Genomic DNA, 17749 nt, shown 5'->3' on the forward strand with positions numbered 1-17749 from the left:
ACAAATGTTTTTTATTTGATTTTCTTTATTAAAGCAAACCAAAAATGTAACAATTCATCTTTTTTTTTTAAATGATGTTTTTGTAATGATCCCAAAAAAATATTAGGTCAATTAATAAAAAAAAAATTAATCAGAAAGATAATAGAAAACATATTGAAAATATATAACATTTTGAAATATATCCTTTGATTAATGTACATTGGTCTGGGAAAAAATACCTTTGCATTGCCTAAAAAGAAAAGAGAAAAAAAAGATTTTTTTTTATTACTGAAAAAAAAAACATCTCTAGTTTAATGTCATTTTTATGCAAAATAAATCAAAAAGAAGTATGCTTTGTGTTTTTTGCCAAATTGCAAAATAAAAGATTTTTTCCAACTCAATAATCCTTTTTATTGTTGAATTACTGACTGATAAAGAGACACCCTTTCAAAATAAAAGGAACCATTTGGCTGCTTAATTGGACAAAATTATATTTCCAAGTTTCCACTTGGTTCAGTATTGCAGTTTATATTCTTGGAATTTATTTGAGATAAAATAATGTCTGATTTGAAAGGGTCTGTGTTTAAGATTTACTTTCTTAAATTTGATTTATTGCAAATTTCTTTCAGGTACTTCAGGAAAGGGATACAGCTCTTTAGCGCATTGCTAAATCGGAAGCCAGCTTCAGCAATATAGGCAAATATAGTCAATGTTAATGTTTATCATTTTCATACAAACCGCCTGAAAATACTATGAAATACATTTAGAAAAGCAAAATTTAGAAAATAGAAACATATTAGTAACCCTAACTTTTTAGCTCCCCTCACTATCCTCTGCAGGGCTCCTTTTCTTTTCCATATTGTAATTGGAATACCACACTGGAATAGTCTCAACATGATTAAAATTTTACTTTTAGTGTTTGATCAGGCTGATTTCTGACTTAATGCTGACTTTTAATGCTTTGGTTCAGGTGATCCTGGTTTCGGCCAATAAGCTCACTCGTTACATCGAACCTTGCCAGCTTACAGACGATTTCGGAGGAAGTCTGGACTATGACCACAGCGACTGGCTCAACAAGAGACTGGTAACTGAAATATATTGAAACCTTTTACAGCTCATCCTAAAGTGGATGTTGCCATGGTTACTGGAAGCTTGGTACTTATTTGTCATTCGTTTCATTTCAGGTTTTCGAGAAGTTTACAAAAGAGTCGACTGCGCTTCTGGACGAGCTGACGATCATCAACGACAGTGAAAAAAGTGCCTCGGGGGACAAAGACAAGTAGGCCCGCAGCCCGTAATTATTGTGATTAATCTTACAGCTGTGGTTTTGAAGTATGGTCTGTTTGCCATTGCAGATCAACCGATGGAGCTCTCTTGCCATCACTTGATCCTGAAACTGTCCTACAGAATGGTAAAACATTTTTTCCTAGATTAAAACATTTAAAGCAGGTTTCAGAACCCCTGTGGGGTTGTGAGACAGTAATTGTGGGCTTGAATGATGTTTTTCATGATTTATTTTTTAATATGATTCCTGAAGTATATGGCTTAACATTAAAGCGGACACTATGCAACCCATTCACATGCAGCAATGCAGCATCTACGGCCATAGTGGTCTAAAGGCCAATTTATGCTTTGATGCATAGCCTCTGCAACCATCAAATCTGTCTCTGTGTCCCCTGCACACCACGCCCCCCGCGCTGAGGTCCTACAACTGTCGTTGCGCACCTAAAAAAAATCCTGACTGCGCGTTGGACGGTCGCAAACCTCAAGACCTCAAGTGGAAGTGCGCTGACAAAAAGCAGCTGTGATTGGTCCTTGGTACCCCTTTCCGGCTGTCTGTGTGGTCGTCCTTCTCGATTCGGTGCCGGGGCACACCATTTTTAAAAACTGAGGAACAACTACAATGGACGACGACGAAAGGTTAATCGAGGATGTGCAATCCGTCTTAGTTCTCGCGAGTTCTCGAATAGGCTCCCCCTTGTGTTTTGGCTGGAAACTGCTGTGTGTCCCTAGAAATTCCAGACTGATGGTGCAGAAGCAGACCAGCAAAACTGGTTCGTGACCAGACGCAAGCAACATTTGATGTGTGCGGTTGCAGAAGTCCAATCTGCCCTTTAAGCAGTGTTTTTCAGCCCAACTCAAGCACACAGGTTTTGATGTTTCTCAGCTTCAACACCTTATTTAGAGTATTGCATTTTAGCAAAGCCTGTTAATTTGCTATGAATGGATATGAGGGGTGTGAAAGTTGAGAAACATCCAAAACATGCAGGGAGGTTTACCTTGAGGACCAGGGTTAAAAAACACTGGTCTAAAGTAACTGATCATAATTTTATACACATTAGATGATTCTATATATTAGATAAAGTCCTTATATGGCTTTTATAGATAATAATATATATGAAACAATCAAAATTTTATATATAAGATCAATCTTTTTTTTCCTGTCCATACTTTGATCCCTAATTTATCTAACATTCAATGGATCATTAGACTATAAAATTGAACATTAAAAGATAGATGTCCTACTAGATAATTAAAAACTAAAATGAAAATAAATAAAATAAATGTATGCCATTTAAAATGACTTGTATTTATAATTGAATATATTTAACTGTATAATTATAGATGGATACATTTAGTGTATATTTAGGTGGTCATCAGTCTGAGGCATTATTATTCTCTTTGCTTTGTATTGAAATTAACAGGCAGGCAGAAGAAGTAAAAGAAGTAAAAAGGCTTAACATGTAAAATAATCCAGGAAATGAAATATTCTGAATGTTTGTTATTCAAATGGTGTTTTAGTGATATTATGATATATTGTCGTTTTAGCAGAAAGCAGCCCTGGTCTGATTAATATTTATGACTAGCTCCTCGGTTTTCTTTATCAACAATAGGACTGAAACAATTAGTTGATTATTGAAATAATTGTCAACTAATAGTAATTGAAATGTTAAATGGAGTATAGAGACTGGAAAATTGCCTTTTAGAGCAGTATTTATATCAAAATTGTAAAAATATATACAAACATTTTGCATTGAAGATTAATTTTTTTTTCTGTCTGTCAATATGCTCTATCCAGAACTCCTCAAGTGGAAAAATTTTTTTTCCCCAGGTTTAATTTAATAAAAAATAATCTTTAGGAATCTTTGGCTATCTGATTATTAATCGATTAATTAAAAAAAGAATCAACATATTAATCGAATAGCAGAATAATTGTTAGTTGCAGCCCTGATCAACACACCAGGATGAAATTGCAGAATGCATTTAGAAACAGCTTCAAGGTTTCAGGTCAGACAAACAACATGAGGATAAAGGGTCCCTCATAATGAAGCACAGACTTGATGCTTCACCAGACAATCACTTTTCTGTCCTCAAGACACAAACGGGCTTTATTCTCCCAGAATTAAAATAATTAGAACAGAGCGTTTCACAGAAGCATCGCAGTTACAGCTAAAGGGAATCGTTAAAGAAATAAGTAAAAAATCCTCCCCCACTGAGAATACATGTTCTGAAAACACGCGGATGTGGAGGTTTTATTAAGGTGATATAACCTTGAGGTTTTCAGTTTGTCAGTTTGGATGTTTTCAGACCACACATCAAGGACGAACTGAGAGAAGTATTGAATATTGAGTCTGAATGATACAGTCATTGCCCCAGATATTTCCACCCTATTTCCTTTTTTTGCCACATTTATGTGTCTCAGATTACTAAACATGGTATTGCTCCTGATGTTTGTGAAGGATTATTTCATTCATTAGTGGCTGTGCGTGCCCCAGAAGGGGTCACTGTAATTGTCTTTTTTTTGTCTTAAGTCAGCCACAAATTGATTGAGATAGATTTTCTTTTTAAGCATGAACATCCTATTTACTCCAGTCTCTTCCTCCCATTTAATTTTTTAACTGCACACCCTTTTTGTTTCCTTAACCATTAGGAGGTGAATTTATGGCTCTTATTAAATTTACTAGGGGTTAAGTTGGTTTGCATAACTATTTTTTACCCTTTAATAAAAGTACCGTATTTTCCTTACTATAAGCTGCTAGCTCTTTCCCACATTTTGAACCATGCAGCTTATAAGGTGTGGCTTTTCTCTAGCCTGATAAACCAGACTAAATGTCTGAAATATATCTTTCAAACCCTGTCTGTGCCTATTGGCCAACGCTCTGACCAATGAGCGCAACTGATTGTGATGTAGTAAGCGCGACAGAAAGCAGGTGGCGTCTTTACGAAGACGAATACGTCTTTCTTAAACATGAATGAGCGTAGAGTCTCTTCCTGCTCACGTTTCAACGAAAACCCCAAGTCTAATCCTTCCAAAATTGATTCTAAAGTCAAACGAGAACCGTTCAATAGTCGTTGCCATCTTCCTTGTTGAGTTTTCTCCAGCGTCGCGCAGCTTTGTCGTCACACCCTCAAACCCCCGCCTCCTTTGCATCCAGAAATTCAAAACACATCTCTGCATTGCGATTGGCCCGCCAGTTCTAGGGCCTGGGGCATTGATCGAGGCTAGCAGGTGGGGCTACTTTACTAGGCTAGTTTTTCTGTGGATTTTTCCTAACTGCAACGGGGGACGTCATAGTTGGATATTGAAGAATAAGGGGCTGATTTTAATTTAGCACAAGAACATGCTAGCAGCAGACACGACGGAGATCAAATATTCTGAATTCACACATTTTGACATTTATTTGCTGCAGTAAGGCTGCCAAATCAATGAAGAGACTGGGCTCAACTCCTGCAGAACTGAATTAAAGAGCTGGAGAATGTCCGTCTTTCAGTAGAAGCTCTTACTGCTATGAGCCAACAGGCTAACGGGAGCTAGCATTCTTCTTCATCCCTACTGGAGGGGCTATATGTAGAGCTCCCCCTACAGGTTTGGTGGGAGACAGTTTAGTAGATATCAGTGGCTTACAACCCAGTGTGGCTTCCATTTTTCCCCCCAAGAATCTTAGTGGGCACATATAGGAGAAAAACAGTCTCATTGCAATCTCCCTTTTTTGTAGACCAAATTTTAAACACTGATTTTTTTTTAACACCAAATTTTAAACACTGGATTTATATGTGGTAAAAATTTGCCTGCAAAAAATTAACTTGCAAAAAATTCACATGCAAATGTGTTGCCCTTTTGGTGAACTCAAGCCAAAGCAATCGACACTCGCTGCAGTCGAGCAGCTTCTAGCCAATGAAATGAGCGCATTTGGTCACATGACACAACAGTATAGCTTTGTTCCAGGCTGAATGAAGCTGAATGAGGAGTTTTCTTGTTAAAAGGATATGATTACAAAACGTCATTTAGCTACTAATAGACAACCATTAGGGTTTTTCATATAATCGGACTGGGTGAAATAACTGAGCCGATCACAGCTAGTGCAGCACCCCTGTCTGCCAACGCTCTTGGTTTGATCTGGAAAAAGCGACCGATGGCAAACTTCCTTTTTTTTTTTTGACAAAATGAGCTAATTTTATTGGATAGAAGCTGCTCGACTGCATTGAGTGTAGATTGCTTTGGCTTGAGTTCACCAAAAGGTCAACACATTTGCAGTTGAATTTTTTGCAGCTGAATTATGGGGCCAAAATTGTTGCTTTATTATTTGCAAATATGTGTGTAGAGTTGTGTATCTGTAAAACAATCTGCAGATGTGTAAAACTAGTGTGTGTGTGTAATCCGGTTTGCAAATGTGTAAAAAATCCACAAATCTGTATTCAGATTTACAAATATGTACTGAGATTTGAGAATGTGTAAAAAATCCACAAATCTGTATTCAAATCTGCTGCAGTAATGTTACGTACAGTACACACAAATCTCCTCACACACTTACAGTCTCATTTACACATTTTCAAATCCCACTGCACACTAGGCCTGTCACGATAACAAATTTTGCAGAAAGATTAATTGTCTCAAATATTATTGCGATAAACGATAATATTGTTTGAAGACCTTTTTACACTGATTTAATGGAAATTATGTAATAATTCATGCATTTTCCTGCCAAAGATAAACACACTTTATTTTCCACAGAACACTTAACACTGGAACTGGTTAACAAAATAAAATGAGAAATAAAAATTAAATGGACTCTCAGTCTCTGTTAACTTAAAATACACTTGAATAAAAACTAAACACAAGATAAAACCACAGTGAAAATAAAAACGTATATACAAAATATCACGTTGATGATATGTATGTTTTCTGGGGAGTTCATCCTGTCTATCAAATGCCTGCAACATTTTTTGAAATGTCGGCTTTTCAACAATATTAAATGGAAGCATCTCTTTAGCAATTAAATGAACTACGCTGTCTGTGAGCGTGCGCCACTTTGCGCCGTCCTTTTTGTATGCTGTCTGTCGATTAATTGCTTCAGTGATGGACTGTCACAAACTTGAAGACACAGACGGGCCACCGCTTGTACTTTTTGTTTCCAGCTGGAGAAACTTTGCTGGGTGGTTGTGCTTTAGGTGCATGTGTAAGTTGGTTGTATTGCTGCTCTTAGTTGCTACTGTTTTATGACAAATGCGACATACTGGCTCGCATAGGTCCGGCGGTTCGCCTCTGTCGTTTGGTTTGAATCCGAAATACTCCCACACTGCGGCTGTTGCGCTCGGCTTTCAAACCAGTTACATTTCAAGCTTTTTCCCCCCAACATAAGATGTGGGTTTTGTTTTCCTCGCTAACTCCTCAAGGGGCTCTAAAGCTGCAGAAGTAGAAAATGATGCACGCTGACTACCTGATGCGATAGTCCACTCCTCCTCCCTCCTCAAAAATGAGGAAGGGGAGGGGTCAGTTGATAGCACCGGAGTTAAGCCTTTTCATCCAGCGTCATCAATAGAAGGAGAAAAACATAGGCAGAGACGATATAGTCGATAAATGAAATGAGGTGGATAATTTTTATTTATCGTGCGATTAATTGATTTATTGATTATCGCGACAGGCTTACTGCACACACACGAGATACAGATACACAACTCTCCACACACATTTGCAAATAATAAAGCAACAATTTTGGCCCCATACTGAATTTTTTGCAGCTGAATTTTCACCAGATAAAAATTCAGTGTAAGGTAGAGTTCTATGAGATTTTTGTACTTCCATAGGCGCGGCTTATAGTTGGGTGCGTTATCTTTTCTCTTCATTCAGGTTATATTTTCCAAATGTTCTAAGTTGTATTACGATCTGAAATAAGTGACACGAAAAAATACAGAAGACAACGGAAAACCTATTTCATAGCTGTAGTTTTTCCTACTTCAGGATATTGTCATTTTAAAGCTTCTTCTTGACTGTGTGAGCCACAGAGTCCTAGAAGGAGATGTTTGACACCATTTGGCCAATTTCCCTCTAATCCTGAAGCCAAATAGTCACAAACAACATCTGGATGTGCTTTGTGGATGTGCTTATGATAAGAATTAGCCTGAGTGTGTGTGTATTGCTGGGCAGAGGTTAAAGGAGTCTTTGTTTACGGAACCACCATTCTCCATCCATAATCTGACAGCATGTTAACAAACGCTGTCATCTTGTTGTTTCACATATTTTTGTAAAGCCTTTGAATATAAAAATGTGTGTACGCAGGTCATGAGCTGCTGTCTGAGCTGCAACAGCGCCGGTTCAACGACTCAGAGGGAGGAGGAGGAGGCGGACAGGCAGGTGAGGAAGAAACTGACCCTCCCTTAAAAAGAATCAGTGGAAATCTAGAAATCTTTGTTCATGTTTATGTATATCACTTCTGCTTTGATGCAAAATAAACTGGAGCTTAAAGGGTTTTAACTGTGTTTAATGATACATAAAAAAACACTGAACAACACACAGTTGATTTTTAACTTAACTTAAACAACCTTGTGCTAGTTTAATTGTTTAGGTTGTCATAAACTGCATTTTACAAAGTTAATAATTCAATTATATGGTTAGAATAGATGAATATTAGTTAAGGTTGTCAAGATACAAAAATTTTAAACATATACCCAGAAAAAAAATTGATGCTCAATACCGCTTTTCATGTCATTAGAATTAAAAACGCAAAATAATGAAAGGCATAAAAAGTACATTTATCAACATGAAAACTCCTTTTTTATCTCAACATGGTGTTCACTCAACAGAATTACACATTTTCTTTAGTCAAATATGTTTAAAAAAACACAAAAAAACTAAAATAAATTACCCAAATATGCAGAATTATTTTAAGGTTATTTGGGGCCTTATTTTATTAATGTGTTAATATTCCTTAAATTTAAAAATATAAATAAAAAAAAGTATGCAAGCCTTGAGGCAAACAGGTGGTAGAAATGCTGTGGCTCTCGTCTTGGTCTCCCCCAGCTCCAGCATGGTGCCCTATGGACGAGGAGCTGCTGGCCCAGCCTCAGGTAATGAAGCTGCTGGACTCGCTCAGGGAGCGCTACACTAAATACCAGGAGCTGTGCAGACAGCGGAACAAGAGGGCGCAGCTGGACGAGATCCACGCCAAGGTCATGCAGGTGACTGACGCACGATTACAGAGGTTACGAATATTATCAGAAAGGTCTAATGTGATCTGGAAAAGAATGGAGTGTGGTTTTGTATTTCTTGGATTTCGACCAGTACAGCAAATGAAAATGTGTGCATGGGAATTTCTCCTTAATCTCTTTTGTCTTTTATTCTATATCAGCTCTTTCTTTGCATCCTTCCTTAGTTCCTTCTGATTTATGTGATCCCTTAAATCCTTCCTGCTGTCCCCTTTTGTAACCTTCTATTTTCCTTCCTTTTCCTATGTCCTTTCCTCCTACCATTTTTTGTTGCATTGTTTCCTACTACCACTCTCTGCTTCATCCTTCCTGAATGTTCTGCCTTCCTTGTATCCTACCTTTTTGTTAATTTTAATCCTTTCCTATGATCGTTCACTTTCAGTTTAAAAGACTAAAATGTCGTTAAAATGAATAGGAATCCTCAAAATATCACAGCTTGCTGTCATTTGACTATGCAAAGCTTTTGTCCCTTTGCAACAGAGTTTCTCCCCCATATACCTTTTAAAAGTCTCAGGTTAAGGTTCATGAACCAGCTATAAAGATGTAGTTCTGTTGTTCTCCACGCTCTGATTGCTTTCTGCATACCTGAATGAGCTGCAGGGTTCAGTCCTCGGTGCATTTAGCCATTTTATTCTTCCACTTAGAAACTGTGTCTGGATGCAGATTCAGAGCCCTTCAGTCCAAGAACAGTACTGTCTGCTGACTGAAGGTCTTAGAGCCACAGGGGCTGATGGGTAACACGATCATCTTGGAAACGGGCCTGGGGTTGCTATAGTAACTGCAACAAGGCTGCCAATAGCTGAGGATTTGAGGCGGTGGGTTGGCCTAGATTTAGATCAAACTGTGGCCTTGTTTGTGTGCTGTTTAAGGCATCGCTGACCTGATAAATACAATTGACTCATGATCCTGACAGAAAAGTCAAACGCACATCTGCAGAGATGTGCTGTGCTCTGCTTGGAGAGATATGATGATTTACACTTCTGTTAACAACATAGCTATGCGGAATCTAGATCACTTCCTTTATTGTTTTTAATAGTAAATTGATTAGACAATAAAAAAGATGGCCCCCAAATCCTTTCTGTGTTTAATTTTTTTGTTTAATGCTAACTTGCAGTGATGCTATCGGTGATGGTACCAGTATCATCTTATATTTATATTTAACTCTGTATTTGGACAGCCGATTGTAGTTACAAATATTTCTTCACAGTTTTCAGCTTGTATCCAGTACAACGAAACTTAATACAGCCCAGCATCAGGTTGGATGGATTAATCACTAACTCTAAGATCTTAGATATAACTTTATAGTTTTTTTTTTGTTTTGTTTTTTTGACTTGACCCAAAGGTGAAAAATAAGTTGGAGAAAATACTGTTTATATACGATGAGGTTGGATTATTCCCAGTAATGATCCAGTGCAGTATTTGAAACTTTAGAAAGAAATGAGCCTTTTCCAGGTCTGGATAACTGTGCAATTAAGACAACAGAATATAGACAGATGTTTGAGGTTAGATTTATCTAAGATGGATAAGATAGATTTATATATTTTGTTTTTCCCCCTTGCTCTTTTATCTTTTTAAACCTCTGAGCTTAAAAATGCTTACATAGGTTCCTGAATATTTGGTAAAGTGTGAGAACCATTGGTTAAATTCTTCTAACTAATTTTCATTTTGCAGATTTTTTGGCCTCTAGAACTTGGATGGTAGTTTTTGACTCAACCTCTGTGCTATTTAAGAATAATGTCTTGCCTGGGTGTCTAAGAATGTACTTAAACCGACACTAAGTAACTTTTCAACATTCATAAAATATTTTCATAACTTTTTAGTTATGAAAATAGTTTTAATATGATATGATATGATCACTGATCATATTAAAACTAGTTGAATGCCAGCTTTCATGGCCTGAGGGGCTCTGTATGGCTTTTTGTGGCACTAAGCAGCTTTGAGGAGGGTGGCAGTAACCGTGCCACACAAAAAACCTACAGAGGTACAGACTTTCACAGCATACGTCACTTCCTCCTTTCCCCATTTGTTAGAAAGACAGAAGTCAATATGACTACCGTATTCTTTAGACTATAGAGCGCACTGAGAATTTTGTAGTTTTTTTTTTAAACTGATAACTTACTACTCAACTGTACCCATCCACACCTGTAGGGGGAGCTCTACATATCACCCGTAGTTGAGGGGGAAAGAGAAATGCGTCTCCCGTTAGCTTGTTGACCCGCAGCAGTAAGAACTTCTAGTGAAAGATGGGGCTTCATCAACTCTTTATTGCATCTTTGCAGGAGTTGCATGCAGTCTCTTCGTTGGTTCGACACTTTTAGTGCGGCAAATACATTTAAAATGTGTGAATTCTGGACATTTGTGGTCCTCCGTGGCTGCAGCTAGCATGTGCTTGTACTAAATGGAAATTAGCCCCCTCTGCTTGGACTTGCGCCCCCTGGCGGTTAGGAAAAATTCACAGAAAAGCAGCACCTTTGTATAAGCAGCATGGTTCAAAAGTGTGGGGAAAAAAGTAGCTGCATATAGTCCAGAAAATACGGTAAATTTCACTGTATATTCATGCAAATCGTGCAGAGTTTATATTCAGGCAATGCTGCACCTTCCTGTTGGGATCTATTTGTGTGTTTACTGTGAAATGATCAAACATAACATTGCATTTATCTGTTTCAAGGCTCTAAACTTTTCAACACATCAGTCGCTGACTAGTCGGGTGAGGTGACATTGTTTCACCTCAATTAAATTGATTACGTCATCGTTGTTTATCTTTCACACAGCCACTGGAAAAATGGAGAAATGTTGTTAAATCCAACTACAGGCAGGCAGGAGATCAGCATTTAACCAATCAATGCACAGGTCTAAATGGAAAATCCTGTCTTCTGTCATGCAAAACAATACAGCCTATGTCCACTGGGGGGAGCCAAAATCGACCAAAACTGGATGTTTTCTTTTTTAGAATCCCTTTAAACACTTTATTTATTAAATTGCAAACTGAATTAAATTATTGGGATTTCAAGCAATCATACATTTTTACAGATATCTACTGACTTTCAGATAAATCAATTTCATTAAATGTATTAACCAGAAAGCCTTCTGAAGGAAGGAGAAATCCATGATCTGCTCTGACACGAAACAGACATCAATACTAACATTAACAATTAATGATGAACTGCTTTAATATTAAGGTAGCCTCTTGCTGCCTGTAGCTCACAGGCATGAGAGCCATAGTAGATATTTCAGGTCATGTTTGAAGCTTTTACTGTTCTATAAGATGTGGAATAAACATACAAGTTAACTAATAGTTTAGATCACCAGTTTCTTTGTAACCCCCATCAGGTGGTGAACTGGCTGCAGGGTCCTGGTTCAGAGCTTCTGAAGACCCAGCAGACAATCGGGGACTCTATGCGAGCTGCACAGGCTCTGCAGCAGAAGCACGAAGAGATCGAGAGCCAGCACAGCGTAGGGAAACACACTCAACTCAACATTCAACAAAACGATCGCTGACTTCTCTGAATGATGTTTACTGCTGATGGATTAACTGTAAACATATTTTATTTAAGTTTCCTCTTAGCTAACTTCACACATATTCTTACCTAAATAAATAACTGGGAACAAAAACTGGGAATAATAGCTCCCAGTTATTTATCTAAAACGTAATAATTTTTGATTAAACCCTGTTTACGTCACATTATTATTGACGTATTATTATTATTCAGTAAACCATTCCTTAAACCTGAAAACTTCCCTGAAGAAGTTGATGTTAATGTTGTTCCTTTACGTCATCTATTCGTGTTTGCAGGAGTGGTTTGCTGTGTATGTGGAGTTGAACCAACAGATCGCTGCCTTGCTCAGTACCGGGGAGGAGGAGGAGGTGGCGGAATTAAAGGCGCTGCAACAGCAGCTCAGTGACGTCTGCTACCAGCAGGCGTCCCAGCTAGAGACCCGTCAGAATGTTCTGCAGGCAGCACAGGCCTTCCACAGCACCACACAGGAGGTAAAGCATGTGTAGATGGATCAATGTGGTTGATAAGCTGGAGATGATCAGGATGAAGTGACGTCCATGTCTCTACAGTTGTCTCAGCAGCTGGACGGGCTCCTGGGCATGCTCTGTGTCGATGTGTCCCCTGCTGACGGGACATCCATTCAGCAGAACCTAAAACTGTTAGAGGAGAAACTGCAGACTGTTGGTTTGTATCTGATTAAAAAATCCTCCCCCCTTTTTCCTCCTAAAGTTTCCTTATGATAACTTTTTAAAATCTCACCGGATGTAGAGGCAGGTCTGTCCTCCCTCCGTCAGAAGGGAACACTGGTGCTGGAGCAGATGTGTGGCCAATCATCCTGGTCTCTGGAGGAAGCAGAAAGCCCTCCTGGAGAGCATCAGGAAAATGTGCAGCATGTTCAGGCTGTGATGGAAGAGATGGAGCTCCGCAAGCAGAGGTAACTTCTATCTTCCTCTCTTTAGGTGAGCTAATCTCAACACAAGTTGCAGAATTTCTGTTAGTCTGGATAACTTTGAGTCATTTGAGAGAAAAGAAGAAGGTTTTCTAGTTTATTCAGTAAAACTAGAAAACCTTTAACTGTAACCTTGTTTGCATTTAACATAATTTATTGGTGAAATATTGTTTCCTTAAAAATATATGAGAGCAAGTTTTCTTTTTCTTTTTTGTGGTCGGTAAAAAATTGTCCATTAAATACTTTTATCTTTTATCATCAAAAAGTTTACATCGGATCATGTCTGTAAATCTCAGTCTGCGTTTTTATAACGTTGCCAAGATTCTGGAGGAATCTGCAACATTTTAATGTGGAAAAAAAAAAAGAACAAATTGATCAAAACACAAAACAAATATCTTTAAAGAAATATAGATCACATTTTATATTTATGTTTATAATAACATAACATTAACCTTGGGGTGTTACAGGTGTGAGGACATGGTGGATGTGAGGAGGCTCAAGATGCTGCAGATGGTCCAGCTGTTTAAATGTGAAGAGGATGCTTTACAGGTCAGACACACATGGGTTTAAAAGCAACCACTTAAACGATGATGTGTACTTCCTGTATTGATCAGATGATGAGCTTTATGTGTGTATGTGTGCGTCCAGGCGGTTGAGTGGCTCAGTGAGCTGTTGGACGCCTTGTTAAAGACCCATGTCAGACTGGGAGATGACTCTCAGGAGACACGGACCATGCTGGACAAACACAAGAAGTTTGTGGATGTAGCTCAGGTGAGAGATGCCATTAAGTAACGGCTTGTAGGAATTATATACACTGATAGGGAAGTTTTGTTTCTATTATTTATTATATAAAAGTTTTTTGTTAAATCGCTTCTTTTTATTGAATTCCTCTGCAGAGCACGTACGATTACGGCCGTCAGCTTCTGCAGGCCACCGTCGTTCTCTGTCAGTCACTGCGCTGCACCACTCGCTCCTCCGGCGACACTCTGCCGCGACTCAACCGGGTGTGGAAGCAGTTTACCGTCAGCGCAGACGAGAGACAGCAGCGATTGGAGCTGGCCCTGAACTTTCACACCATTGCTGAAAGAGTGAGTAGGACACGTTTAATAGGAGATGGAAAAAAATTAAAAGCTCTTACCTGTCTGGGCTGACTGAAGATAAATCCCATATGGTTTGATACTAAGGTTTGCTATTTTTTTCTACCACAAATATCACTGTTTGGTTCCCGTTTTAGCAGTTAGCAGGATTAGCATAGTAAGGATTGTTTGTCTGGACAATGTAGACCCTTCTTCATTATTTTGTTCAATAGGTTGCAAACAAATTTTAATTCAGTGTGCACAATTTAAAATTAACTGATAGATTACAAATGATAATAAAAGAGAGCACCCTGCTGCTGTGCTGCGTTCAACCGTTCTTTTATCTAGAAAATTGTTTTTTTGTAATACATGGTTTCTGCCGGTCATTAAATTATTATTTTTTAAATTAAGACCTTAATTGACATTAAAATTGTGATTATCGCGGCATTTAAAATGCTTTATTTTCATCAAATATATCAGAGAGTCATGGGTACTTGGCATTAAAATGATTTCTAAGAGCATTAGATTAGTTACTCATTTCTGTATAAACCCTGTAATAGCTTCATGCATATCTGTGCCTCCTCTGGCTTCACCTCACTGAAATTTGGAGTCTTATCCCATCAGTAACTTGTACGCTAAGAAGTGTTGTTTTTAACACTACATTGAAGCAGGGAGGCGTGAGGCGTTCGCTGATCGTAAAAAGCAAAAGTTTTGAGCTTCCATCCTTCTCAGTTGTTGGATTTTAGCAAGCTTCTCTGCCTGTATCTGTTCACAACCTGCTGCTGCGTGATGTAGAAGGTTTGAAGTAAGGGTGCAACAATATTTACATTTTATAAACATTAACAATGACTGTTTAATATCTATAATCTCTATCAGGCGTTCGCTATTCCTGCTCTTACTGCTTTATATTAGAATAGATCAAATCAAATCTCCTCAGTTCTATACCTTTCACTTTATTCTAAGTGTTAGAAAATGATATATCACTTGAATAAATTCCTTATTTTTGAATTTACTAACTAGCAATCTTACATTTAGATGTAATTGTCTTTATTGAAGCATTCAAAAACAATCAGAACCATTGTGTTGATTTTATTTCCTTCTTCATGCTGCAGGTGTTGCAGCAGCAGCATGTTGAGGTGGAATCTCTGGATGAGGTCGACTCTTCAGGAAGAACTCTGCTGGACAGACTCGCTTTACCGATCATCTTCCCTGATGGGTACAAACACACATTTACCTTTTTCTTTTTTTACTATAACTTCTTTTTTATGTGTGGGACACAAATGTATGAATAAAGCACTATTTTCTTCCTTACATAACATTTAAGAGGACCTTTTTTTATTCAAAAGAACAGTTTCATTTTTTATTTTATTGCTGAAACCTAAAGTATTTTAAGTGCAATGCTAATAGAGGCATATTTGATGTATGATTATTAAACTCTTAATTATCTTATAGGAAGAAAACCTTTGTTTTAATTCAGGATTATTCACTAGTTCACCTGACAGATGTAATTGATAACACTGATCCTTTCAGGAGCGAGCAGTTCTTTGGGAGTCCCATCGACACAGCCTCTACAGCAGAGGGAGTCAGAGAGCGCCTCCTACTGATTGAAGAGCGGCGACTGCAGCTGCAGGAGGCGCGGCTTCTTAACAACGAGGAGGAAGAGGAGGAAGTGGTGAACGGCCTGGAAGGGAGGCTGGATGTAATCGGAGAGGAACTGAGTGAGAAAGAGGAGCAAGATGAGGAGGAGAAGGAGGCAGAGCATCAGGATGAGGATCTGGAGAGGGCTACGCAGGACTGCTAATGGCTGTTAAACCTGCAGCCTTGATGAAGCTTGTTGGTGAAGGGCTGCTGACATCTGAAGTGATTTCCTTCTGTGGCACAAATCATATGAAAAAAAAAGCTATTTTTCTGCCTGTCTGCCTTCCCTTCAGTTCAGACAGCGTCTCTCCTCAGCCTCTCTACGTAACCTTCCTGCAACTGGACTAACCCGATGGATCGTACTCCTAGTCCCGGTCACTTTAAAAAGAAACGGAGAACCGTGCTGCTTCTCTGACTGGAATAACTGCAACTTGTGTTTCCGCTCTGTTGAGGATAATCATCGTGGATCAGTGCTCCTAACACCGCTGCTGCCTCCTCCTCATTTACAACTTGAGAAAATCTTCCATGGTGCTTAACCCAGCTTCTTGTTGACCTTTTGGGACATTTTCCCATTTGTATCTACATCGGTTTACTTTCACAGCAGCTCACTGAAAGGAAACATTTATCTTGTTTGGTGCAATATTTTACAACTGATCAGATTTTATTTTCCTCTTTTGAATTTATCTACTATAGTCAGAGGAGTTTATCTGTAATCAGGATGCAGTGTTCTATACGCTTCTCTAAGAAAGGATAATAACGTAGCCAAACATGAGGAAGATGAAAACGATGATTAAAGGTACAACAAAGATTACAACATGGCTGCACAACAGCAGGCCAGAAGCTGCTGTCTGAGTTATTAGACATGGGAACTAAACCAGGAACTCAGAAACATGAGCAGTTAAAAAAAGCCATAACATTAAACCTAAAAAAAGCCAAACTGATAGGACCTTTAGGCTCAAAGAAGCACAGCTGTTAAATCTCTGTGCAGTTTGGTCGAGTTTATCCCTCTTTGTGTGTGTGTTGCATTTTATCCTGCAGATCAATTTTAATTTGCAGCGTAATATTTTAAAGCAGAATCTGCAAGAGATTACCGGTATTATTCTGGTGATCATTGATCAAATAATGACTGAAGCAACACAATATAAAAAAAAATGTATATGTCAATGTATTTCATTTTTCCTGCAGTATTCTCTTAGATATTCTGATGGGGTTCAAACGCACAGCTTGCTTTACTGCAAACTTGAAACATGAGCTTGTGACCACAGTCTAGTTTTTAAAAAAGAAATCAGATATAAACCTGGAAACTTCAGAAAAGGTCAGATTCCTTTTTTATTTTATTTATTCTCTCTTCTTTAGGTCAAACATTGAGTTACTGGTTTGTCTTTTCTTAAAATCTGCTGCTGTCAGTGTATATCTGCTAATCGCTCTGTCCCGCTGTCTTTACCGTCCAATGGCCTCTAAATAAAGGTATATAAGACACCTTTTTGGAGTTGGTCCTTTCATTGTGTGTGAGGAATAAGATGGAAAATCACCCGTACATGCTGACATGCTGAGTACCAAAACTAGCATGTCATCTTGCTTTGAGCAATGCTTAGTTTTATATCTAAATATATGCAGTGTTGCAACTGCAACTTTTTGAAAAATTTGCTAAACTTTGTAATTGGCAACACTGAGGTTCCTCATGCAGCTGCATTGGAGAAAGATGAACCAAACCAAATCTGTTAAAAAAAAGAAAAAAGTTGTAATAGAAACAGGAATGCAGCTGCTTCTCTCCATTATTCACCTAAATGTTAAACATTGGTGGAGAAAAGAACAGCTGATAGTCAGATGGATCCCTGCAGCATCCAGTCAGATCGTTTCCATTTAACTTTAATTAATCTTAGCTGATGAGGCGTTTGTTCCCAACAGCCTTAATGCTGCATTCAGGTACAGCTGGGAAAATATATTCTCATAGTGACTCAAACATGTTTTAATACAGTATGAGCAGTTTTGTTTAAGACATCAAGTTGGATTATATACACTACCATTCAAAAATTTGGGGTCACATTGAAATGTCCTAATTTTTTAAGGAAAAGCACTGTACATTTCAATAAAAACTTTAAACTTGTCTTAACTTTAAAGATACT

General features: G+C 38.2%; 1 protein-coding gene across 1 annotated transcript in view; it reads left to right on the forward strand.

Moving 5' to 3' along the window:
- The window catches only part of sestd1 (SEC14 and spectrin domain containing 1), a 28148-nt gene extending 11070 nt beyond the window's left edge, over nt 1–17078 (forward strand). The window contains exons 6-19 of the mRNA XM_015404357.1: nt 950–1063; nt 1164–1258; nt 1335–1390; nt 7538–7612; nt 8279–8436; nt 11794–11916; nt 12257–12451; nt 12530–12644; nt 12729–12894; nt 13377–13458; nt 13558–13680; nt 13806–13997; nt 15098–15201; nt 15516–17078. Of these exons, the coding sequence (XP_015259843.1) occupies nt 950–1063; nt 1164–1258; nt 1335–1390; nt 7538–7612; nt 8279–8436; nt 11794–11916; nt 12257–12451; nt 12530–12644; nt 12729–12894; nt 13377–13458; nt 13558–13680; nt 13806–13997; nt 15098–15201; nt 15516–15786 (1869 nt within the window). The 3' untranslated portion in view covers nt 15787–17078. The remainder of the gene's footprint in view (nt 1–949; nt 1064–1163; nt 1259–1334; nt 1391–7537; nt 7613–8278; nt 8437–11793; nt 11917–12256; nt 12452–12529; nt 12645–12728; nt 12895–13376; nt 13459–13557; nt 13681–13805; nt 13998–15097; nt 15202–15515) is intronic.
- The last annotated feature ends 671 nt before the right edge of the window (nt 17079–17749 follow it).

Source organism: Cyprinodon variegatus, unplaced genomic scaffold, assembly GCF_000732505.1.
Source record: "Cyprinodon variegatus isolate N-32 unplaced genomic scaffold, C_variegatus-1.0 Scaffold1707, whole genome shotgun sequence".
Lineage (NCBI taxonomy): Eukaryota > Metazoa > Chordata > Actinopteri > Cyprinodontiformes > Cyprinodontidae > Cyprinodon > Cyprinodon variegatus.